At 35.1% G+C, this 20,167-nt stretch overlaps 1 protein-coding gene across 2 annotated transcripts in view; it reads right to left on the reverse strand.

Annotated features, from left to right (window-relative positions):
- The window catches only part of AGL (amylo-alpha-1, 6-glucosidase, 4-alpha-glucanotransferase), a 73,193-nt gene that overhangs the window by 37,074 nt on the left and 15,952 nt on the right, over positions 1 to 20,167 (reverse strand). For both annotated transcript variants that reach the window (XR_004032714.1, XM_003260103.4), the window contains exons 6-20: positions 16,745 to 16,926; positions 16,457 to 16,568; positions 12,520 to 12,643; positions 12,081 to 12,183; positions 11,882 to 11,979; positions 10,741 to 10,880; positions 9,512 to 9,699; positions 7,323 to 7,446; positions 6,573 to 6,736; positions 6,194 to 6,295; positions 5,924 to 6,079; positions 5,680 to 5,830; positions 3,122 to 3,246; positions 2,915 to 3,027; positions 2,663 to 2,797 (exon numbers count right to left, since the gene is read on the reverse strand). Coding sequence is in view for 1 of the 2 variants with exons in the window: in XM_003260103.4 (XP_003260151.1) it covers positions 2,663 to 2,797; positions 2,915 to 3,027; positions 3,122 to 3,246; positions 5,680 to 5,830; positions 5,924 to 6,079; positions 6,194 to 6,295; positions 6,573 to 6,736; positions 7,323 to 7,446; positions 9,512 to 9,699; positions 10,741 to 10,880; positions 11,882 to 11,979; positions 12,081 to 12,183; positions 12,520 to 12,643; positions 16,457 to 16,568; positions 16,745 to 16,926 (2,017 nt within the window). In the remaining variant the exon portion in view is untranslated. The remainder of the gene's footprint in view (positions 1 to 2,662; positions 2,798 to 2,914; positions 3,028 to 3,121; positions 3,247 to 5,679; positions 5,831 to 5,923; positions 6,080 to 6,193; positions 6,296 to 6,572; positions 6,737 to 7,322; positions 7,447 to 9,511; positions 9,700 to 10,740; positions 10,881 to 11,881; positions 11,980 to 12,080; positions 12,184 to 12,519; positions 12,644 to 16,456; positions 16,569 to 16,744; positions 16,927 to 20,167) is intronic.

Raw genomic sequence — 20,167 nt, forward strand, 5'->3', positions numbered from 1 at the left:
TGTCAGAGGGAAGACTATCATGGCCTTGATTACCCTTTATTTGGTTAGCAGTAAGACTGTATAACTGACCACATCTGAATACAGCTGAAACTGTATTTTCTTGTGCTTCTATAATAGATGCTTAGGTAATTTCATTTTACATGACTGCCATTTTATGTGAACACATATCCTCTTGAATGTGTATCCTTCTTTCTCATTTAGTTCTGGCTCAATTTAGAAAATCATTGTCATCTGTGCTTTGTTCTCTCCATATCAGCCTCCCTCCCCAGAGCTAGTTTGTGAGTCAAGCCTGAGTCAAATTCCTCGGAAGCCTCAGTATCAACTCCATTCTAGGGCAATATTTTTCAACACATAGCCAGTGGACTCCTTGCCTAAAAATTACCTGGGGATCTTACAAAACTGCAAATTTCTTGGCCTTGCTCCAAAATAATCTGAGCAGGTCTGAGGAGGAACATGCATTTTACAAGCAGTCCGTCCAAACACAAAGCTGCTTCATCACAGATTTTTTGGTTAAGAATGCAACTACTTTATTAGGAATAGTTTGAATTAAGAGTTAATATCCTTAACAATAAAAAGTCTTACAAAAAAAACAAAGAAAGCTGAACACAATAGCAAAATGGGGTAATACATAAAACAACACTTCAACAAATAAATACAAATGGCCAATGAACAAAATAATTTAGCTTAATATTTAAATTATATGAGATGTTATTTTTAACTATTTTATATTTACCAGTTTGATTAGTAACAGCTAACACTTATCAATCACTATGTGTCAAAAACTATTGTGTTTTACTCAAGTAATCTGTAAGAAAGGTGCTATAACTATGTCTATTATAAATTCTCAAAGGTCTCTTTTTTTTCTAGAGACAGGGTCTTGCTCTGTTGCCCAGGCTGGAGAGCAGTGGCACAATCATGGCTCATTGCAGCCTAGACCTCCTGGGCTCAACTGATGCTGATGTTCCTACCTCAGCTTCCTGAACAGCTGTGACCACAGGTGCATGCCACAACTCCCAGCTAATTTTTTAAAAACGTTTTGTAGAGATAGGGTCTCACTATGTTGCCCAGGCTGGTCTTGAACTCCTGGGCTCAAGCAATCCTCCCACCTTGGCCTACCAAAGTGCTGAGATTATAGGAGTGAGCCACTGCACTCAGCCAGGTCTTACTTCTTATAGCTAATAACAGTCTGCAATGGAATTCAAACCCAGTTAGTCTGGTTCTATACTCCATGCCCTTAAATACTACATTATAATAATATATACTCAGTATTGGTAATGATGGAAACTCTTGGATAGAGCTGAAAGTTTTAATTATTATAATCTTTCTGGAGAAAATTTGGCAGTATGTATTAACAGCCTCAAATATATAGATATAGTCTAACCCAATGGTCCTTTTTGGCACCAGGGACTGGGTTCACAGAAGACACTTTTTCACGGACTGGGGGTGAGGGGCATCGTTTTGGGATGATTCAGGTGCATTACATTTATTGTGTACTTTATTTCTACTATTATTACATTGTAATATATAGTGAAATAATTATACAACTCACCATAATGTGGAATCAGTGGGACCCCTAAGCTTGTTTTCCTGCAACTAGACAGTCCCATTTGGGGGTGATGGGAAACAGTGACAGATCAGGCATTAGATTCTCATAGGCAGCATGCAATCTAAATCCCTCGCAGGGACAGTTCACAATAGGGTTCATGCCCGTATGAGAATCTAATGCAGCCACTGATCTGACAGGAGGCAGAGTTCAGGTGGTAATGTGAGTGATGGGGCACAGCTGTAAATACAGATAAAGCTCACCTGCCACTCACCTCCTGCTGTGCGGCCTGGTTCCTAACAGACCATGGACCAGTACTGGTCTGTGGCCCAGAGGTTGGGGACCCCTCGTCTAACCCAAAAATTCCATTTCTGAAAATTTATACTAGTACTAATGATGGCAAACTATGAGCATTTACTATGTGCCAGGCATTGTGTTAAGTGCTTTATATGTGTTATCCTATTTAACTCTTACAAAATTTTCCAGATGGGAGACTGAGATGATGAAAGTTCTAAACAATAGATCCAAGATCATACTGACAGTAATGAAGCTGAAGTTAAACCTAGGTCTAAACCTCAAAACCTATATTCTTCTGTAGTATGCAGTAACATCTAGAAAGAGAATAACTAAGGATTCATGTAAAGATGAATGTACAGACATAAATAATAGGGAACAATTAGAAGCAATCTAGATGTCCAAAAATGGAAATTGTTTAAATAAATTATGGTAAAGCCATAAAGTAGAATAATATGTTGAAATTTTTAAAAAATGAAGTGGTAAAGGGTATGAGGTATGCAACTTAGCCTCAAATACTTCAGAGGAATTGTGTGTGTGTGTGTGTGTGTGTGTGTGTGTGTGTACAGAGAGATGCATGTGTGTGTGTATGTATGCCTGTAGGCATGCATGTATCATCTATATAGAAAGAATACACACGCAGGTACACACATAAATTATAAAGCAATAGGGTAAAATGTTAACAACAGGTGATGCTGACACTGCTGGTCCTTGTTCCATACTTTGAGTAGCAAGGATATAGAGGACCCTTAAAACTGCTTAATTCAGTCTAGTGGTAACTTACTTATTAAAGTGGCAAATCTCTATCAAACAAGACATACTTACGAAGCAAAAGGAATTTTTAATATAGGATCTGAATTGTCAACAGCTAGGCTCCCAGATTTAAAGTGAGGACTGAACTGTGTCAGATGATTTCGAAGAATTCCAACAGCAACTTGTGCATGTGGATCAAGACTAACTCTGAAAACATTAATTAAAAAGCGGTTAATTTTTAGGAGTAATTTATTCAAATTTAACAGGATATGCAAACTATTTTAAATATAAGTAAAGTCAACAGTTTGTGCTCAATTCACATACCTGAATATAATAACACTTCCTGGAGACAAGTTTTCAAATTCTATTTCTTGAATATATTCATTGGGCCCTTTTGTGGCAACTCCAGCTTGTTTAACAATTTTACTTTCATTAAGCTTGAAAAAAAGTACATTAAAAAAATCCATTCAACAAATAGTTCTAATGTTCTTAAAATGCTAAACACAGTAGTAAGATGAGAGTCCCAAATACCTGAATATGTTCTCTAATTTCTACTGTGATATCTGGCATTCCATTGATTGAATTCTCATCCTTCCTATAAGGTTTCGTGTTTCTCTCAATAGTTCTAGCTTCAAGAACTACTTCTTCAATTTTGCCTAGGAATACATAAAAACATTTTAACAAAATTTCATATGGAATCATCCAAAATTAGGAAGGCTAAAGTGGTTTCAAATCATTTAACTTAAAGTTGAAAATAAAATCTCAGTTAATTTTTTTTAGAAGTCTGAAAGTAGATTATTCTACCCAAGGTGTATTTTCAAATTTTTAAAAAAATTACAGCTTAGTTAACAAAGCTTTTTTTGAAGTAGAAACGTATCAAAACAATAGCTTAGCTCTAGGGAACAACTTACTAATTTTGAGCAGAGAAAAGCAAATCACTTGAAAGGCTTACATTTTTTTAAAACTTGGAATATTTCAGATACAAAAAAAAAAATTAAAAACCCAAGTTCTACTTCCTCACTTAAAGAAAATTTTACAAATACAATAAAGCCTCTGTGTACCCACTCTTCACTTTCAGAGGTAACCTCAATTCAGTTTGGTGCTCACTACCCCTGGCATTTTCACTACACATGCCTGTTTCCTCAAACAACATATATTATTTTCCCTATTTCCAAGTTTTATTAAAATGAAGTTATATATATTTGCGACTTGCTTTTTATTGGTCAACAATGTATTTTTTAGATTCATTCACACTGCTGCATCAGCTGTAGCACATTTACTTCAAATGCCAAATAATATTCTACTGTATGAATATAACAAAATATATCTGTTCTATTAAGGTTGTCTCTAATTTTTCTCTATTATAAACAATATTGCAATAAATATTCTTGTGCATATCTTCAAATGGAAATATATGAAAATTTCCCAGATATATACCTAGAGATAGAACTGCAGGGTCAATGGATTATATAAAATTTCAACCTTACTTTAAATAACTTAAGCTTTAAGTCATTAATCTGGCAATAGGTAACAGAACTTCTTGATCTAGAAATTCTACCTCTGTAAATATACACTGAGAAAATTGTTTAAAAGAAAAAACAATTATCCTTAGTGTATATTTAAAACTTAGTAACACTACTATAACATACTAAAGAATATTTAAAAGGGCATAATAACATAACGTATGAACATTTTACAGAATAAAAACCACAATTTTGTGGACTGAAGTGGAAATGTTTTAAGAATGATCCGTGACCAAAACAAAACCTGAGATAATATTGTACACAGTGACTGTTGTCCTATAAAACTGAATACGTACATTAGCAAAGATCAGATAAGGATGGTGAATATAAATTTGTGAACAATTAAAGAAACTTTTAGGTATTCAGGTTGATAATTTTTAAAAACAGGAACTATGCATATTCAGCAACTAGCAACCAATATAGAATATGATGATTTTTACAGGAATTTTCATTTGGTCAATCAATCAACAAACTTTGCCAGCTGCTGCATGAACAGGAGCATGCTATGCTGTAATATGCCACATATAATAGTAAGTAAGACAATAAAATACACATACCCAGAAAAAAATCAAGTAATATTAAGGACATATCTCAGGGATGTATTTTATAATTTTTGACTCTCTATGCCAGAGGAGTACATAGAGACTATAATTACTACATGTTCAGAAGAATCACTGAACAAAGGAGGTGCAACTTTAGACCTTGAAAGATCCAGACAATTCAGATAGTATTTGGGGAGAGGTAAAAATATCTATTTGGCTGAAATAGTGGACTGACATAGGGCTAGGATGGTGGATGACGATGGATTATGAAAAGCCTTAAACATAAGGTTATATTATTTTCCATTTTAGTTCATATGTTTGTATGTATGTTTGTGCATATACACACACAAAGACATATTTATACACGTATATACATATACACTAACACACAAATATACATATTGTTCTGCTAGAAGAGAAATAAATGTTCATTTTACACAAATTAGGAAATAAAATATAAACAAAAATATTTCACAATTCAAAAAATGTTAACATTTGAAAGCATTTCTGTCTAGGTTTTGTTCCATGCAGTAAAAATATAAGTTGCCAAAAATTTCTTTTTTTTTTTTTTTTTTTGAGATAGGGTCTCACTCTATCACCCAGTAGAGTGCAGTGGTGGGATCTGGACTCAGTGCAACCACTGCCTGCTGGGCTCAGACAATCCTCCCACCTCAGCTTCAGGAGTAGCTAAGACTACAGGCATGTGCCACCATGCCCACCTAATTTTTTGTATTTTTTTTTTTTTGATAGAGACAGGGTTTTACCATAATGCTGAGGCTGGTCTTGAACTCCTGAGCTCAAGTGATCTGCCTGCCTCAGCCTCCTGAGGTGTTGGGATTACAGGTGTGAGCCATCATGCCTGGCCAAGTTACTAAAAAGTTTAAATTATTTTTCTCAAGTACGTCCACAGTAGCAGTGTGTTATAATATGTATGATATATACATGATATATAACCATAACATTACAGTATAACTTAATACAATGATATAATACAAATACAATAACAATTTTTAGATTGCATTACCAGGGATGCACATTTGAGGTACTTCCTTGCTGTAAAATGAAGTCTTGGGATTCCTGAAAGCAGTTCTAGATACAGCCACAACAGACTGATGGATGCTAGGTGAGTGTCTTGTTACTGCCACTATGTCTTCATCAACTTGATCCACATACACCTGAGAAGCAGAAAGAACAACCAGATTAGCTCTCAAACTGAAAAGACTTACTCTGAAATTGAACCTGAAGAAACAAATTTAATTATTTCTTGCCTGAATAAAACCCTTGGCTCCAAGCTCCTGATGAAGTTTATTGATAGCACACCTGGCTGCAATAATGCCGCTTTGGAAATTAACTTCACCTGTATTTGAAGGCAATGCTTCAGGATTCCACTTAGTGTAAAACCGTTCTTCAGAAACCACTGAAATCTGGACAAAGGTAAAATTTAGCACAGATACATCTTAATTACAATGAATTTTTTTTAATAAAAATGCCCAAAGTCGTTGGCCATGTAGGTTTTAAGAAACAACATATAAACAAACCTGATGAGGCACTAATTCATCATAGCCTCTTGTACTTCCACTAGCACAACACGCCATAGAAACAATTGTAGTACTTGGAAGAGCATCATACGCTGATCTATGCTAGAAGACAACAACAAAGCAAAAGTTTGCTTTCTTTCAAATGCAAAGTGCCATTCTATAGCATAATGAAGTAAAAGGATAATTACATAAATAAATTCATAAGGTAAATTAATTTGCTTTTAAACAAGTAAAACATTCTGAAAACTATGTATTACAAATCAGTTATAAATCTAAGATACTATTTTGAAGTATATGGATATGATTGTGACCAAGTGTCAGAGAGTTAAATATCAAAGCATTTAGCAAAATAAGTACATGAAAAAGATTAGGTGCTTACCACAATAGGACACTCATTATCATGCGTAATATCCATAAACAGGGCATGTGCAATAGCTGGCATTAAAGGCCTCAAACAGGGCTGAACAAAGGATCCAACAGGTTCTCCTCCATATCGGTAAACTAATCTGCCCTCTTCATGACTATTATATGCACTCATTGCCTCTGCAGAGCATTACAGAATATTTTAACAATCTTCATTATCTATGTCCAGGAAGAGGTTAGATTTCTTCTCATAAATGATTTTCAAAATAAAGACCACATCAATATTATAAAAAATAAAACTACTTTAAGGACTTGAACAAATGTCTACTAGTTTAAGTGACAAAAAAGTTTTCCCCATAACTTAACTGGAGAAATGGCTCATGTAAGGAAAAGGGAACATATGTTGTTTACTGGGATGTAAGCTATACAAAACTGATTATAAAACATCTAAACATTACATCATATCTCCCAGTAGAAGATGAAAAACAGGTTTGCATATTTTCAACAACAAAAAATGGTTTTGTTAGTGAGTCTTCAGTTCATCCTACTGGTCTTTCAATTTGAAATGAGGTATCTTACCCCAAAGTAGAAATTTATACTGATAAAAATAGACTGAGTTATATTAGAATATGTCACACAAAGTATTTAGAAGAACATTAACTGTGTTAAAAAATTATTAAGCATTGCATACGAAGCTATTAAATCCTTTAATCTACTTAAACAAAAGCTAAAGTTTTAGATGGGAAATACACTCCAACAAGCCTACCTCTTATTAAGGAACTAATGCCCAGTCTAGTAACAAAGACATTGTCCAGATCTTCACTTCCTGTGAACAGTTCAGCTACTACATATAAATTGGGTTGCAAATTCCTAGCAGCATCCAACATGTACTGTAAAAAGCACAGTGACAAATATAACAAATAAATGTAACAGAAAGAGAAAAGCAAGATAGGAGGAAGGAAGGAGACAAAAGGAGGCATGGATTTGACATACAAAAATATGCAGCAAGATATCAAACATACCAAAACACATAGAAACAAGAGAATTTATCAAGAGAAGAAAACAGTTAAAAAGGAAGATTAGATTTTGCAAAGATATTGAGACATGAGAGAGGAAAAGAAGAAAAATGTTAGTTTCATATTACTAAATGTAAATCATAACACTACAATTCTATTAGGTTTTCTCTCTGTTTTTTGTTTGCTTATTTATTTATTTTTTGAGACCAAGTTTCGCTCTTGTTGCCTAGGCTGGAGTGCAATGACATGATGTGAGCTCACCACAACCTCCGCCTCCCAGGTTCAAGCAATTCTCCAGCCTCAGCCTCCCGAGTAGCTGGGATTACAGGCATGCACCACCACACCCAGCTAATTTTGTATTAGAGACTGGGTTTCTCCAGGTTGGTCAGGCTGGTTGCAAACTCCCAACCTCAGGTGATCTGCCTGCCTCGGCCTAAAAGTGTTGGGATTACAGGCGTGAGCCACCATGCCTGGGCCTGCTTGCTTATTTTTAAAACTTTAATCAGACTTAATTTCCAGGTGGTTGACTAAATAATTATTCATAAATTTCCTGCTGGTGAATTACTTAGCTGTCGGAAAGATTACATTTGTCTGACCAGACTGAAGCCAGTTTCTCCTACAGATGATGATAAGTAACTCTCAAAAACTCTTACACCTTACAATTTCCACTTGTGTGATTTACGTTTAGCTGTTTATTATAAACACTGGTTTATAATAAAAAATCAGATTGGTTCCAAACTGTTAAACACAACATTTGCACAAAGATTAATAAAATACTTGAAACTCTATTAGCTAACAAGTAGAATCCTAGATTTTGTAATTTAAAATTAAGTAAATTAAGTTTTAATATTCTTTTCTGTCATTTAACAATCTCAGAAGCATATTTTTTTTTTTTGCTGTTGCTAAAAGCACAATAAAATAAAGCCGTCATTTTTTGGAACTAAACAATGTTCTACCAGCTTAACTAATATTCACTAAATCCCTCCAAATCAAATCAATTTTTCATCATAGGACTTGAAACATACACATTATAATACTGCTTTAATATTATAGAAATAGATATTTTTCAGGTAAGCACACATTTCCAAAGAACACCTAAGTGACACTGGTCACTAGGAAGCTATCAAAAATCTTATAAGCAGTGCCACTGTAGGGTTCCTAAAAATAACAAATAAAAAAATCTTATAAGCAGGATGAAAATTATGAGTTTAATTACAAAGTTGTATTAGATAGAAGGTAATAAGTATTGGCATTGTTCAGAAGTTATTGTAAAGAGCTCAAAGAGGAATAGACAATGTTTATGTTTACACTTATATTTTTATAAATAATAAAAATTAAATCGATGAGGCTAGACTGGCTTCAATATGCTATAATGTTAATGTTAATGTTTATTTTTTATTTAATTTAATTAATTAATTTATTTATTTTTTAGACAAGAGTCTCACTCTGTTGCCAGGCTGGAGTGCAGTGGTGTGATCTCGGCTCACTGCAACCTCCACCTCCCGTGTTCAAGTGATTCTCCTGCCTCAGCCGCCCGAGTAGCTGGGACTACAGGCACACACCACTATAATGTGTAATAAGCTATTCACCTTCACAGTCACTTCTAAAATATATTGAAAGCAACCTAAAAATAAGAAAAATTAACATTTTATGTATTCACAGTAGCCAATGATTGTGCTCCATATTATCAGAAATGTGATCAACTTCCCTAAACTAAAATTTTAAAATTAGCTAAATATTTTATAGCCCAGTATCCTATAACAACTGCAAAAGATTGTTAGAATTATGCTAATTATGCAATAATGATAAATACTACCACCAAATCAATGCTTGTGTCCAACTAGCAAAAGGAAACATTTACCTGCATAGTTTACTTAAGGAAAGCTAGGAAGGAACACTGAATTTCTTTTCTTAATGTAGATAAATTGTTTTTCTGTACCTCAGCTACATGAAGAGGGGTTGAGTGGCAGTTATCAAGACGCACTCCCTGGAAATAAGTTGCAGTTATTTCAGTGTATTTTTTCATGTGTGCCCAGAGATAAGGACAGTCCTCTGGTTTATTCCCATAGCGTAATTTAACACTGTCTCCCCAGCAAATAAGTTCTCTCCTTAGGTAAACTTCTGAACCTGTTCAGAAAAGAGATTGCTTTCAATGGTTCAAGAAATAAAATGAAAACAACTACTTCAAGGAAACGCTGGTTTTTAAATTGCTTTGATCATTTCTGCCACAAATGATATATTGGTTAAATTATATCTAAAGTGGTATGAGATAATGTTTTAAAAAATTAATAATTATTTCTCATAGCTATTCTGAAAAAACTCTAGCTTACAGTCTCTTCTAAAAATTTGTCCTCAATTTCAAAAACCCAAGTCACTTCATAAGAGAAAACAGAAATGTTAATATCATAGGCCTTTTAAAACCATAGTTCTACCAAAAACATTTAAAACTCCATCTCCACCCTCCTACTTATTATCGGCAAGAGGTTGTATTAGATCCATGGCATACAGCAGAATGGCCTGATTTCGTTTAGAATGGCTAGAACAAAGAGGGCAGAGATACTTACACTCAAATTTATACTCTTAAAAAAAAGCATTAAGATTTCTGAATAAATTTTAATGTCACTAATATAGACCCCAAGTTTTGAAATGTTAAAAAATAAATATATCAATGGGCTCCTGCAACATTCTTCCTGGTAATGAAATAGCTATAGAAACACAAGACACTAAGAGTGAGGGGGGACCTAAAACCATTAGGTTCTAGTTTAATTGCCACTGAAATTCTTAATACCTCTGGCCAATGAGTGAAAATATCTCTTATGGCAATGTAATTGTAATAGCAGTGGTTTCAAACTTGTTTGTAAAAACGCAATAATATTTTGTCCAAATAAAAGCTTATGTAGACCCACAATATAGAAAACAGATATATAAAAGTTATTCTGTTTGAGAAGATAAAAGGTAGGAAGGCAAAGGAGAGGATAGAAGATGAACTTCTTTTTTTGTTGGCTCCATGTTTTCTTTCTCAAATTGTATGTACCTCTGGTACCTTTATGGTGAAATAATATAAAAACCAATAGACTAATGGGGAAGAAAATCAATAAAGCAGATTTTATTTTGACCTTGCCATGAACTATTCTTTCCCTATCCATAGAGAAGTTAAAAATTACATACCCGGTTCAGCAAAGTTTCGAAGAGGATCATCTCCCATTACCCATCCATTGTGTGCCATCAGAAAACAAGCTTTATTTGGGAGATGAATCATAGATTCTTCCATGGAGAAGTCCGTCTCTTCAAATGGGAAAGTAAAATACCTACGAAAATATAATTAAATATTAAATCCATACAAAGAAACTCCTTGGAGAGAATATAAATTTGCAACATTAAAACTAAACTTCTTTTCTAATGAATAGAATAAAATAAGTTTGATGCTATTTATAGGAAAAAAACTTCAATATAGGTCAAAAATCTTCATTAGGCTTTTTGAGTAAATCTAGCAGGATGTGAGAAATAGGGAGTTAACACAACAGCATATCTGGCTAACAGTTTAAATAATTTTTAAAACTTCATAAAATTATTTTTAAAAATCATTGAGGCGGCTGGGCATGGTGGCTCACGCCTGCAATCCTAGAACTTTGGGAGGCCGAGGCAGGGGGATTACATGAGGTCAGGAGTTTGAGACCAGCCTGGCCAACATGGGGAAACCCCGTCTCTACTAAAACTACTAAAATTAGCTGGGCATGGTGGCGCACCTCTGTAGTCCTGGCTACTTGGGAGGCTGAGGCAGGAGAATTGCTTGAACCCGGGAGGCGGAGGTTGCAGTGAGCTGAGATCGTGCCACTGCACTCCAGCCTGGGTGACAGAATGAGACTCCATCTCAAATAAAAAAATAAATACATAATTGAGGCATTGATGTTACTTTGCAAAGATATTTTTAAAAAAGACTCTAAAGATACGCAAAGGCTTTTACTGCACTCTAGTTGCCCAACCTATGCTTCATGTCACTTACAAAGTAAGGAGCCAGATGCTTGCTTAATTTGATTAATATTGAATTTATTACTAAGTATGCAGTCCTCCAGAAACATTAAAGTAAATAATAACTATAAATTGGTTCACACTGATGAGTTTCTCTAACAAAATATTTGCCTAACAAAATTAGTTAATATTAAGCCTATGTCCAAATCGAAACTTCTATTTCAATTTAAGAAATGTACTGAACTCACATGTTAAAGAAAACATTTAGGTTAATTTCAAAAGTTAAATACAATTTTCAATTTTCAACCATCAATAAGAAAAAAAAACAAAAATGCAACACCTGGTAACTAAAGGATGCTTTCTAGTGACAGGTCCTAGTTTTGGACCATGGCCAGCCAGTCGTTCATAAAACACATTTCCCAAAAGGCAATTAACTGCCTGAAAAACATTAAATTATGTTAGATCATCATCATTGTCAAGACAACAAAAAAACAGTAGTAAGATGCAAGGAAAGGCAGCAGTTCAAAAATAAGTAAAACCTGTTCCTGATGATAGTTAATGAGTTGATGCTTCTCTGAATTTAATTCCTCAATTCTCTTACGAAACCAATTACAGCATTCTTCAATTGCTGCTGGCCCATTGCTAGAGCAGATGGAGAAATGCAGATACAGTATTTAATGGCTTTACAGATTCTACATTTAAAAACTTTCTAACAAAGGTCACAAAAACCTTAAATATATTCATCAGGATTTCAATTATGGCTGATGATGTTTTCCAATTGTAAAAATGTTTATATACACATATAGAAACATGGCCCACACACAGAAAAAGTGGGAAAATGTCATGTGCTGAAATAGAATTACAGTGAATTACTTTCATTTTCTATTAAGCGTTTTTAATAAGTAGTATGAAAATCATACTAGCCATAAAAGTTTGTAAGTAATATTATTATTTCACAGAAAAAAACACATTACATACTCATGTGGTATGAAAGTCGTTAGTACAATGTTCATATCTACAGTACAGCCAAACCGTCTGTATTCAGGATCTTGAATAATCGTAAGATGTTGGTTTGGATCAGACTTGGTTACTCGCCTATTTTCTAAAAGAAAGAAAAGATGATACCCTAAATGCAAATATCTACAAAGAGATTATAACTGTCACTATTTTCTGATTTTTGGCCTGTAATTTTTTCACTGAAAATAAAACAAATATTTATTTCACAAGTATCCTCCTACCTCCTCCCCTTCTCATCTTGCTGTGTGCACGTGCGCACGCGCGCACACACACACACACAACACACGAGGGATGTGGGGGAGAAAGAAACAGACAGAGACAAAAATAAAAGAAAGACACAAGGATTCCTATCAATTCAATCTCAGCCCCCACTTTTCTGCCTACATCAGCATTCACTTATTCTATTCTATTCTTTTTTTATTTTTATTTATATATATTTTTTATTATACTTTAAGTTCTAGGGTACATGTGCACAACTTGCAGGTTTGTTACATACGTATACATGTACTTTTTTTTTTTTTTAAGCACTTTAAGGACTTTAGTGGAACCCGTTTTCCTCCCAGGTGCTACCAAATATTCTAACCTCAGGAGTTATTTTTCAAGATTGCTTTCAAAGTTTGCTTCCTAAAGTCTTATTAACAACCTGACTTTCTTTGAATTCTCTAAAAGAAGCACACAGGTTTAATACTTTTTTTCCCTTTTCATCAACCATATTCCTTAGATAATAACTTAAAAATTAAAAAGGAAATAAATGATTTTTGGGGAAATTTTCACTCTTTTTCTGGAACTTGTTTGTAATAAAATTAAGAACTGGTACAGGATTGCCTCCATTGAATTTGATTTTATATTAACTAATTAATTTGTGTCTGGCTTACTCTAAAGAGACTTTGAAATGACTTATAAAAACACGAACAAAAAACCATAAAATAATGGGTTTCCATAGTGTAGTGGTTATTCACGTTAGCCTCACAAAACAGCATAAAATACAAATCGATTCTTGAAATCCAGTTTCTAAGGTTCATCTGGAAGAGTAAATATATGAAAACCACTGCTGGGCATGGTGGCTTGCACCTGTAATCCCAGCATTTTGGGAGGCTGAGGCGGGCGGATCACCTGAGGTCAAGAGGTCGAGACCAGCCTGACCAACATGGAGAAACCCCATCTCTACTAAAAATACAGAATTAGCTGGGTGTGGTGGCACATGCCTGTAATCCTAGCTACTCAGGAGGCTGAGGCAGGAGAATCACTTGAACCCAGGAAGCGGAGGTTGTGGTGAGCGGAGATCATGCCACTGCACTTCAGCCTAGGCAATAAGAGTGAAACTCTGTCTCAAAAAAAAAAAAAGAACACTGCCAAGAAATGTTTGAAAAAGAGAAAAAGCTATGCCATCAGTATAAACTAATAATCTTTAGTATTCATAGAATAAAAGAGATGGATCAGTGGAAGAGCACAGATAACAGATGTATATTTTGTATATTACCATACACTATGAAGTATTATGGTGGTACTTCAAATCAGTATAAAAGGATGGATTTTCAACTCAATATAATTTTAAAAATACAAATCAAGTTAAATATCTTCTTTATATAATATACAAAAATAAATTTCAGGTATATTAAATATTCAAATGTAAAAATGCAAATTAGAAGAAAAGAGAATGTTGATGGAAGGTCTTTTCTAAGCATGATATAAAATTGGAAGCCATCAGAGATTGAAAAGTTTGACTACATTAAAAAAAATGTCACCATAAACAAGAGTTAAAAGATCAAGAGCATACTAGGAGGATATATTTGAGGCCTGTGTAATAATCAATAATGTCAATATAAAAAAAAGAGACAACTCAATAGAAAAATGAGAAGAAACATTAACAGGCAATTAATGGAAGAAATATAAATAGCTAATCAAGGTGTAAAAATATACTTCATTAATAAGCAAAGAAATGTAACTTAAAAGGCTGGGCGTGGTGGCTCACGCCTGTAATCCCAGCACTTTGGGAGGCAGGGGCAGGCGGGTCACAAGGTCAAGAGATCGAGACCATCCTGGCCAACATGGTGAAACCCCGTCTCTACTAAAAATACAAAAATTAGCTGGGTGTGGTGGTGCATGCCTGTAGTTTCAGCTACTTGGGAGGCTGAGGCAGGACAATCACTTGAACCTGGGAGGCGGAGGTTACAGTGAGCCAAGATCACACCACGGCACTCTAGCCTGGTGACAGAGTGAGACTCAGTCTCAAAAAAAAAAAAGAAATGTAAATTAAAATAAGGTATGTTTTGCCTAATTGACAAACATGATGAAGGTTAATGATATCTAATGTTAGTGATAATATTAAGTTGGTATAACTTACTGTGAAAATAAATTTATTATATTTGAAATCTGTATACCCTTTGACTCAATAATTCCATGTTTAACAATTTATCCTTCAGATTGACTCACATAAGCAAGTAAACATAAGGTGTACGGGGATGTATTTTCTGCAGTACAGCTTATGAGACTGGAAGTTTATCCAGGGAAAGGACTTTGTTCTGTTTACCACTGAATCCTTATGTCTAGCACACAGTAGTAGGTGGTTCAATGAATATGCATTGAATGAACGAATGAAAAATGAAAAAAACTGGAAACAACCTATCAAAAAGGCTAAATAAATTCAAGTACTTTAAAAATAGCATATTGCTATACAGAGGTTAAAAGAAATAATGAGCTATAAATAAATTCATATTGTCAACTAAAAGAAGTTGCTGACAGTTTATGTTCTTGTCTTATTTGCATGTGTAAAAAATAAAAATAATAAACTTATGTACATACCATATATAGAATTATATAAATTATATATAAAATTGAATTTTTTTTTCAAAAAGAGTCTTAAATACAAGAAACAATATGTAGTAGCTGAGATGTGGGTTTTGGGAGAGAAGAGGTCATACATTCTATTTTCTTACACATTTAAACTATTGGGCTTTTTCTCTTTACAATGAGCACATATTATTTCATGTAAATAATATAGCTTATTGGGGGAAGGGAAGATAGAGGCCCTTTAGTAAAATGAAACAGGAAGAAAAGTTAATATTAAAAATTCCTGTATTAACGTGTTACACAATTGCAAAAGTTGATGCATGAAGGTGACTGAGTATCCTAGAGCTCAAGCCATATTGACTTCTACTTCAAAGGCACTATTTCTGAGTCCTACTCTAGTTGTTTTCTGCAAGAGAAAAAGTCTCTATTTTAAGATCTTCCCCAAATCCTCACTGCTAGGTTGTCCTATATGAAATGCAGATAGACTCTTAATAATCCTTTCTAATTTGTCTCCTACAAACCCTACTTTCTCATTTCACCTATTTTTTCCTACCCTATTTTGTTGGGGGCACATTAACTTCTTGATTGGTTATGTCCCTAACAGAAGACTCACTTTGTTACCTTTTGCTATCTCGCCAATATCTGGCTTCAGTATCACTAGTGGTTAGGTGGCCTTAATACTGGGCAAAATCAGCTGGGAGCCCCTCTACGTCAGTTAAGATTCTTACTATAGACAACAGGAGACTATCACATCTCTCAATTTCAAAACCTGTTTCAAGCCTTTCTCAGCTGAAATAACCTGTTCTACCTACTTCCCATTCATACATTTAACAACTATATACTGGGTTCCACAATATTCTGAGCATTCTATGGAACTAACAGTAAGATACAGTACCCAGGGGAAATAATTGTGTTATGTATTATTATGATGTGCCCTTTAGATGTTTCTGCTAACTCTCAGCTTACAGAATCACAGTTTTATAATATCAACAATAACAAAAATATCATACAATGACATTTAATAATGACGTTACCCAAAAGAGAGTTTTCCCTTTATAACATTGAATTTCTTAAAATCGATAGGAACATTCTAGTATATATTCTTTACCTTGTGTAAGAAGTCTTCTAAATTGCTCAACCGCTTTGTTGACATCTACTTGGAAAAATTCCCAGAGTTTAAGCTTTGGAAAAATATCCTCCCAAATTATTTTTCGGATGGACTGAAAAATGTCAATAGTTAAAAAATACATATATACATATATTTATTTAAAATCATTTAACCAAATACTGTTTATCATATTAAAATACAGGTTCTAAGTAATTTTCAACCATATATTTAATGTGTACTTTAGAAATTTTTTCTGTTTTAGTGTGATACTCCTCTGTACATACTGACATTCATATGGTGATCATTTTCAATCAAAGCAGGTATTCCCTTTTCTTTGTATTTCCCTTCTGCAACATCACAGGAGAAACGCCAAAGTGCTCTGTCTAAGACCCAGGCAGGTTTTAAGTGTGGAGAATTCACAAGATTATAGGCACATTCTGGATGTTCCTGGATCCATTTACTATTAGCAGCTGAAGGAAAAAGGAGACACAAAGGAGTATCTCATAATTAAATTGAAACTGTATCTATGTTAAGTTTAGAGGTGAAATAAAATATAAACATCTACCACTCATTTTTTTCTATATTGGACATCAATTTTACAATGATACTGTTATAGGAAAAATTTTTTCTTTGGTTATGGTATCCTATCATTTGCTTCACCATACTTTTTTTTTTTTTCTAACTTTAATTCTGCTTAGAAAATCCGATGAAACAAAAAGCAACTCTCTCATAGGTAACACTTTTGTATGCCTAATTCTAAAGCGCTAATGAAATACATTGTTTTGATAAGTTGGATAAAAGCGAGGTTGAGAAAGTGCTAAAAGAAATACGCTCAAGGAATACGAATGTAGCTTATAGTTCAGAATCAGAATCAGGAGTCTGGCAAAGTATTCCAAATATTTACAACACTGAAGATAATTTGTTTTGGCCAGGCATGGTGGCTGAACCCCAGCACTTTGTGGGAGTAGAGGTAGGATAGCCTGCAGGAGTTCAAGACCAGCTTGGGCAACACAGTGAAACCTTGTATCTATTTATTTAAAAAAAGATAATTTGTTTTAATTTTAAAATAAATGAATGAAAGTTACATGGAATTGGTTTGATCTTTAAAATGTACTAATTATCCCTGAATTCATATTGAAGAGCATGAGTGATTAATGCATATAAAATAAAAAGTAGTAACAATTACTGAATATTTACCACATACCAGAAATTGTTCTAAGCAGTTAAATATGCTAATTTATTATTCCTCACTTCCTACCACACAAATTAGGACATACTGTTATGTTCCCTTAACAAAAGAGGAACCGAAGCACAGAGAGTTAAGTAACTCAGCCCAAGTCATACAGTCAGGAATTAACTTGGCCAAATCCCTCTTCAGAATATGCAATCTTAACCACATTGCTCTGCTGCTGAAATGAATTGTTTGTGCTTCATTTACTCAGCTGAGCACCCTTATATAATTTTAGAATCATTATTATTTCCAGTTTCAGTCATTTATTAAGTCATTTATTTACTTAGTATTTATTCATACCCATAATAAACACTCAGATGAAGAGAGGCTATGTAAGGAGCAGAGAAGTTGTAATAAAAGTTAAATTGGTAATTCTCAAAACTTGCATCAAGCAGTTCCTCCGAGATTCATCAACACAATCGCTGAAATTCAAGGTATTTTTCAAAAAGACAAAATGCAGTAATAACTTTAATAGGATTTTCACTTATAAAGAATAAATATTGGGGCTAGGTACAGTAGCTCACGCCTGTCATCTCAGCACTTTCGGAGGCCGAGGAGGGAGTATCACTTGAGCCCAGGAGCTGGAGACAGCCTGGGCAACATAGTGAGACCTCACCTCTACAAATTTTTTTAAAAATTAGCTGAGCATGGTGGCATATGCCTAAAGTCCCAGCTACTCAGGAGGCTAAGGTGAGAGGGCTGCTTGAGCCCAGTAAGTGGAGGTTGCAGTGAACTGAGATTGTGCCACTGCGCTACAGCCTGGGTGACAGAATGAGACCCTGTCTCAAAAAAAAAAAAAAAAAAAAGAATAAATACCAATGCTGCCCTCATTCATCCATTTATTTTTGAGACAGGGTCTTTCTCCGTCACCCAGGAGTGCAGGAGTGCAGTGGTGCAATCATAGCTCACTGCAGCCTTGAACTCTAGAGCTCAAGTGATCCTCCTGCCTCAGCCTCCCAAGTAGTCAGGACGACACGTGTATGCCAACACACACAGCTAATTTAAATTTTTCTTTTTTTTTGAGACAGAGTCTTGCTTTGTCACCCAGGCTGGAGTACAGTGGCAAGGTCTCGGCTCACTGTAACCTCCACCTCCTGGGTTCAAGTGATTCTCCTGCCTCTGCCCCTGGAGTAGCTGGGATTACAGGCGCCCACCACCATGCCCGGCTAATTTTTGTATTTTTAGTAGAGATGGGGTTTCACCATGATGCCCAGGCTGGTCTCGAACTCCTGACCTCAGGTGACCCATCCACCACGGCCTCCCAAAGTGCTGGGATTACAGGTGTGAGCCACTCCACCCATCCCCAATTTTTAAAATAGCAAAATCCTAAAACTGTTGCTTTTTTCAATATTTTGAAACAAAAATCAACTGTAAAATGAAAGAATTCTAAACGATAGGTAGTGAAAATATTTTTTTCTAATTCTACATGAAAGAAGAGTCAAACTCCAAACTATGTTTTAACACACATCAACATTAAAAAATATAGACTTCTGGAGTGATACAGTAAGAAACTCAACAAACACCGTCCCTAGCAAAACAATTTAACTGGGGAAAATAATTTTAAAAACAATCATTTAGTCCCCGGAAATTATCCTAGGACATTCAGCATAAGGAGAAACATTTATTTAAGGTAAGAACAGCAAGAGTCTCGGCATTTGAACCAAGACCTTTTCCAGGGCAATTGGGTTCCCAGTGTTCTTGGCCTGCTACTTGTGGGAAAGGATGTCAGCTCTGCAAGTAGGGGCTGGGTGGAGAAAGGGAGATTTTTCTCCACCTGCCTACTTGGAATAGAACTTCTGCAACACGGCCCGGCGCGGTGGCTCAAGCTTTGGGAGGCCAAGGTGGGGTGGATCACCTGAGGTCAGGAGTTTGAGACGAACCTGGCCAATATGGCAGGACTCCATCTCTACTAAAAATATAAAAATTAGCCAGGCATGGTGGCTCATACCTGTAATCCCAACTACTCGGGAGGCTGAGGCACAAGAATCGCTTGAACCCGGGAGGTGGAGGCTGCAGTGAGCCGAGACTGCGCCATTGCACTCCAGCCTGGGCAACAGAAGGAGACTCCGTTTCAAAAAAAAAAAAGAGGAAAAAAAAAAAAAAAAAGAACTTCTGCAAGACAGGGCCGGCAGGGAGAATTAAAAACACTCATAGACTGCGCCTCTTAGCATGAAACTATAACCCCAGGCTGGGAGTTGGGAGGAGAGAATGTCTCCCTCTTGGCCACACCTACCAGGAGTGGAGCACCTGTGATACAGCTTCCATAACAGAGGCATTTGTGTAAGATAACGGAGCAGGTCTTGGCTCAATCACCAAGGACTCTTGTTCTCACTAAGATGTAGATTTTCATGTTTCTCCATATGCTAAATATCCGTAGGACAATTTCCAGGGGATTTAAGTGATTGTCTTAAAATAATTTTCACCAGTTAGGGTTGTTTCACTGTGTAAAGAGTGTGTGAAGCCTTCACATAACCATTCTG

This window comes from Nomascus leucogenys, chromosome 12, assembly GCF_006542625.1.
Source record: "Nomascus leucogenys isolate Asia chromosome 12, Asia_NLE_v1, whole genome shotgun sequence".
Lineage (NCBI taxonomy): Eukaryota > Metazoa > Chordata > Mammalia > Primates > Hylobatidae > Nomascus > Nomascus leucogenys.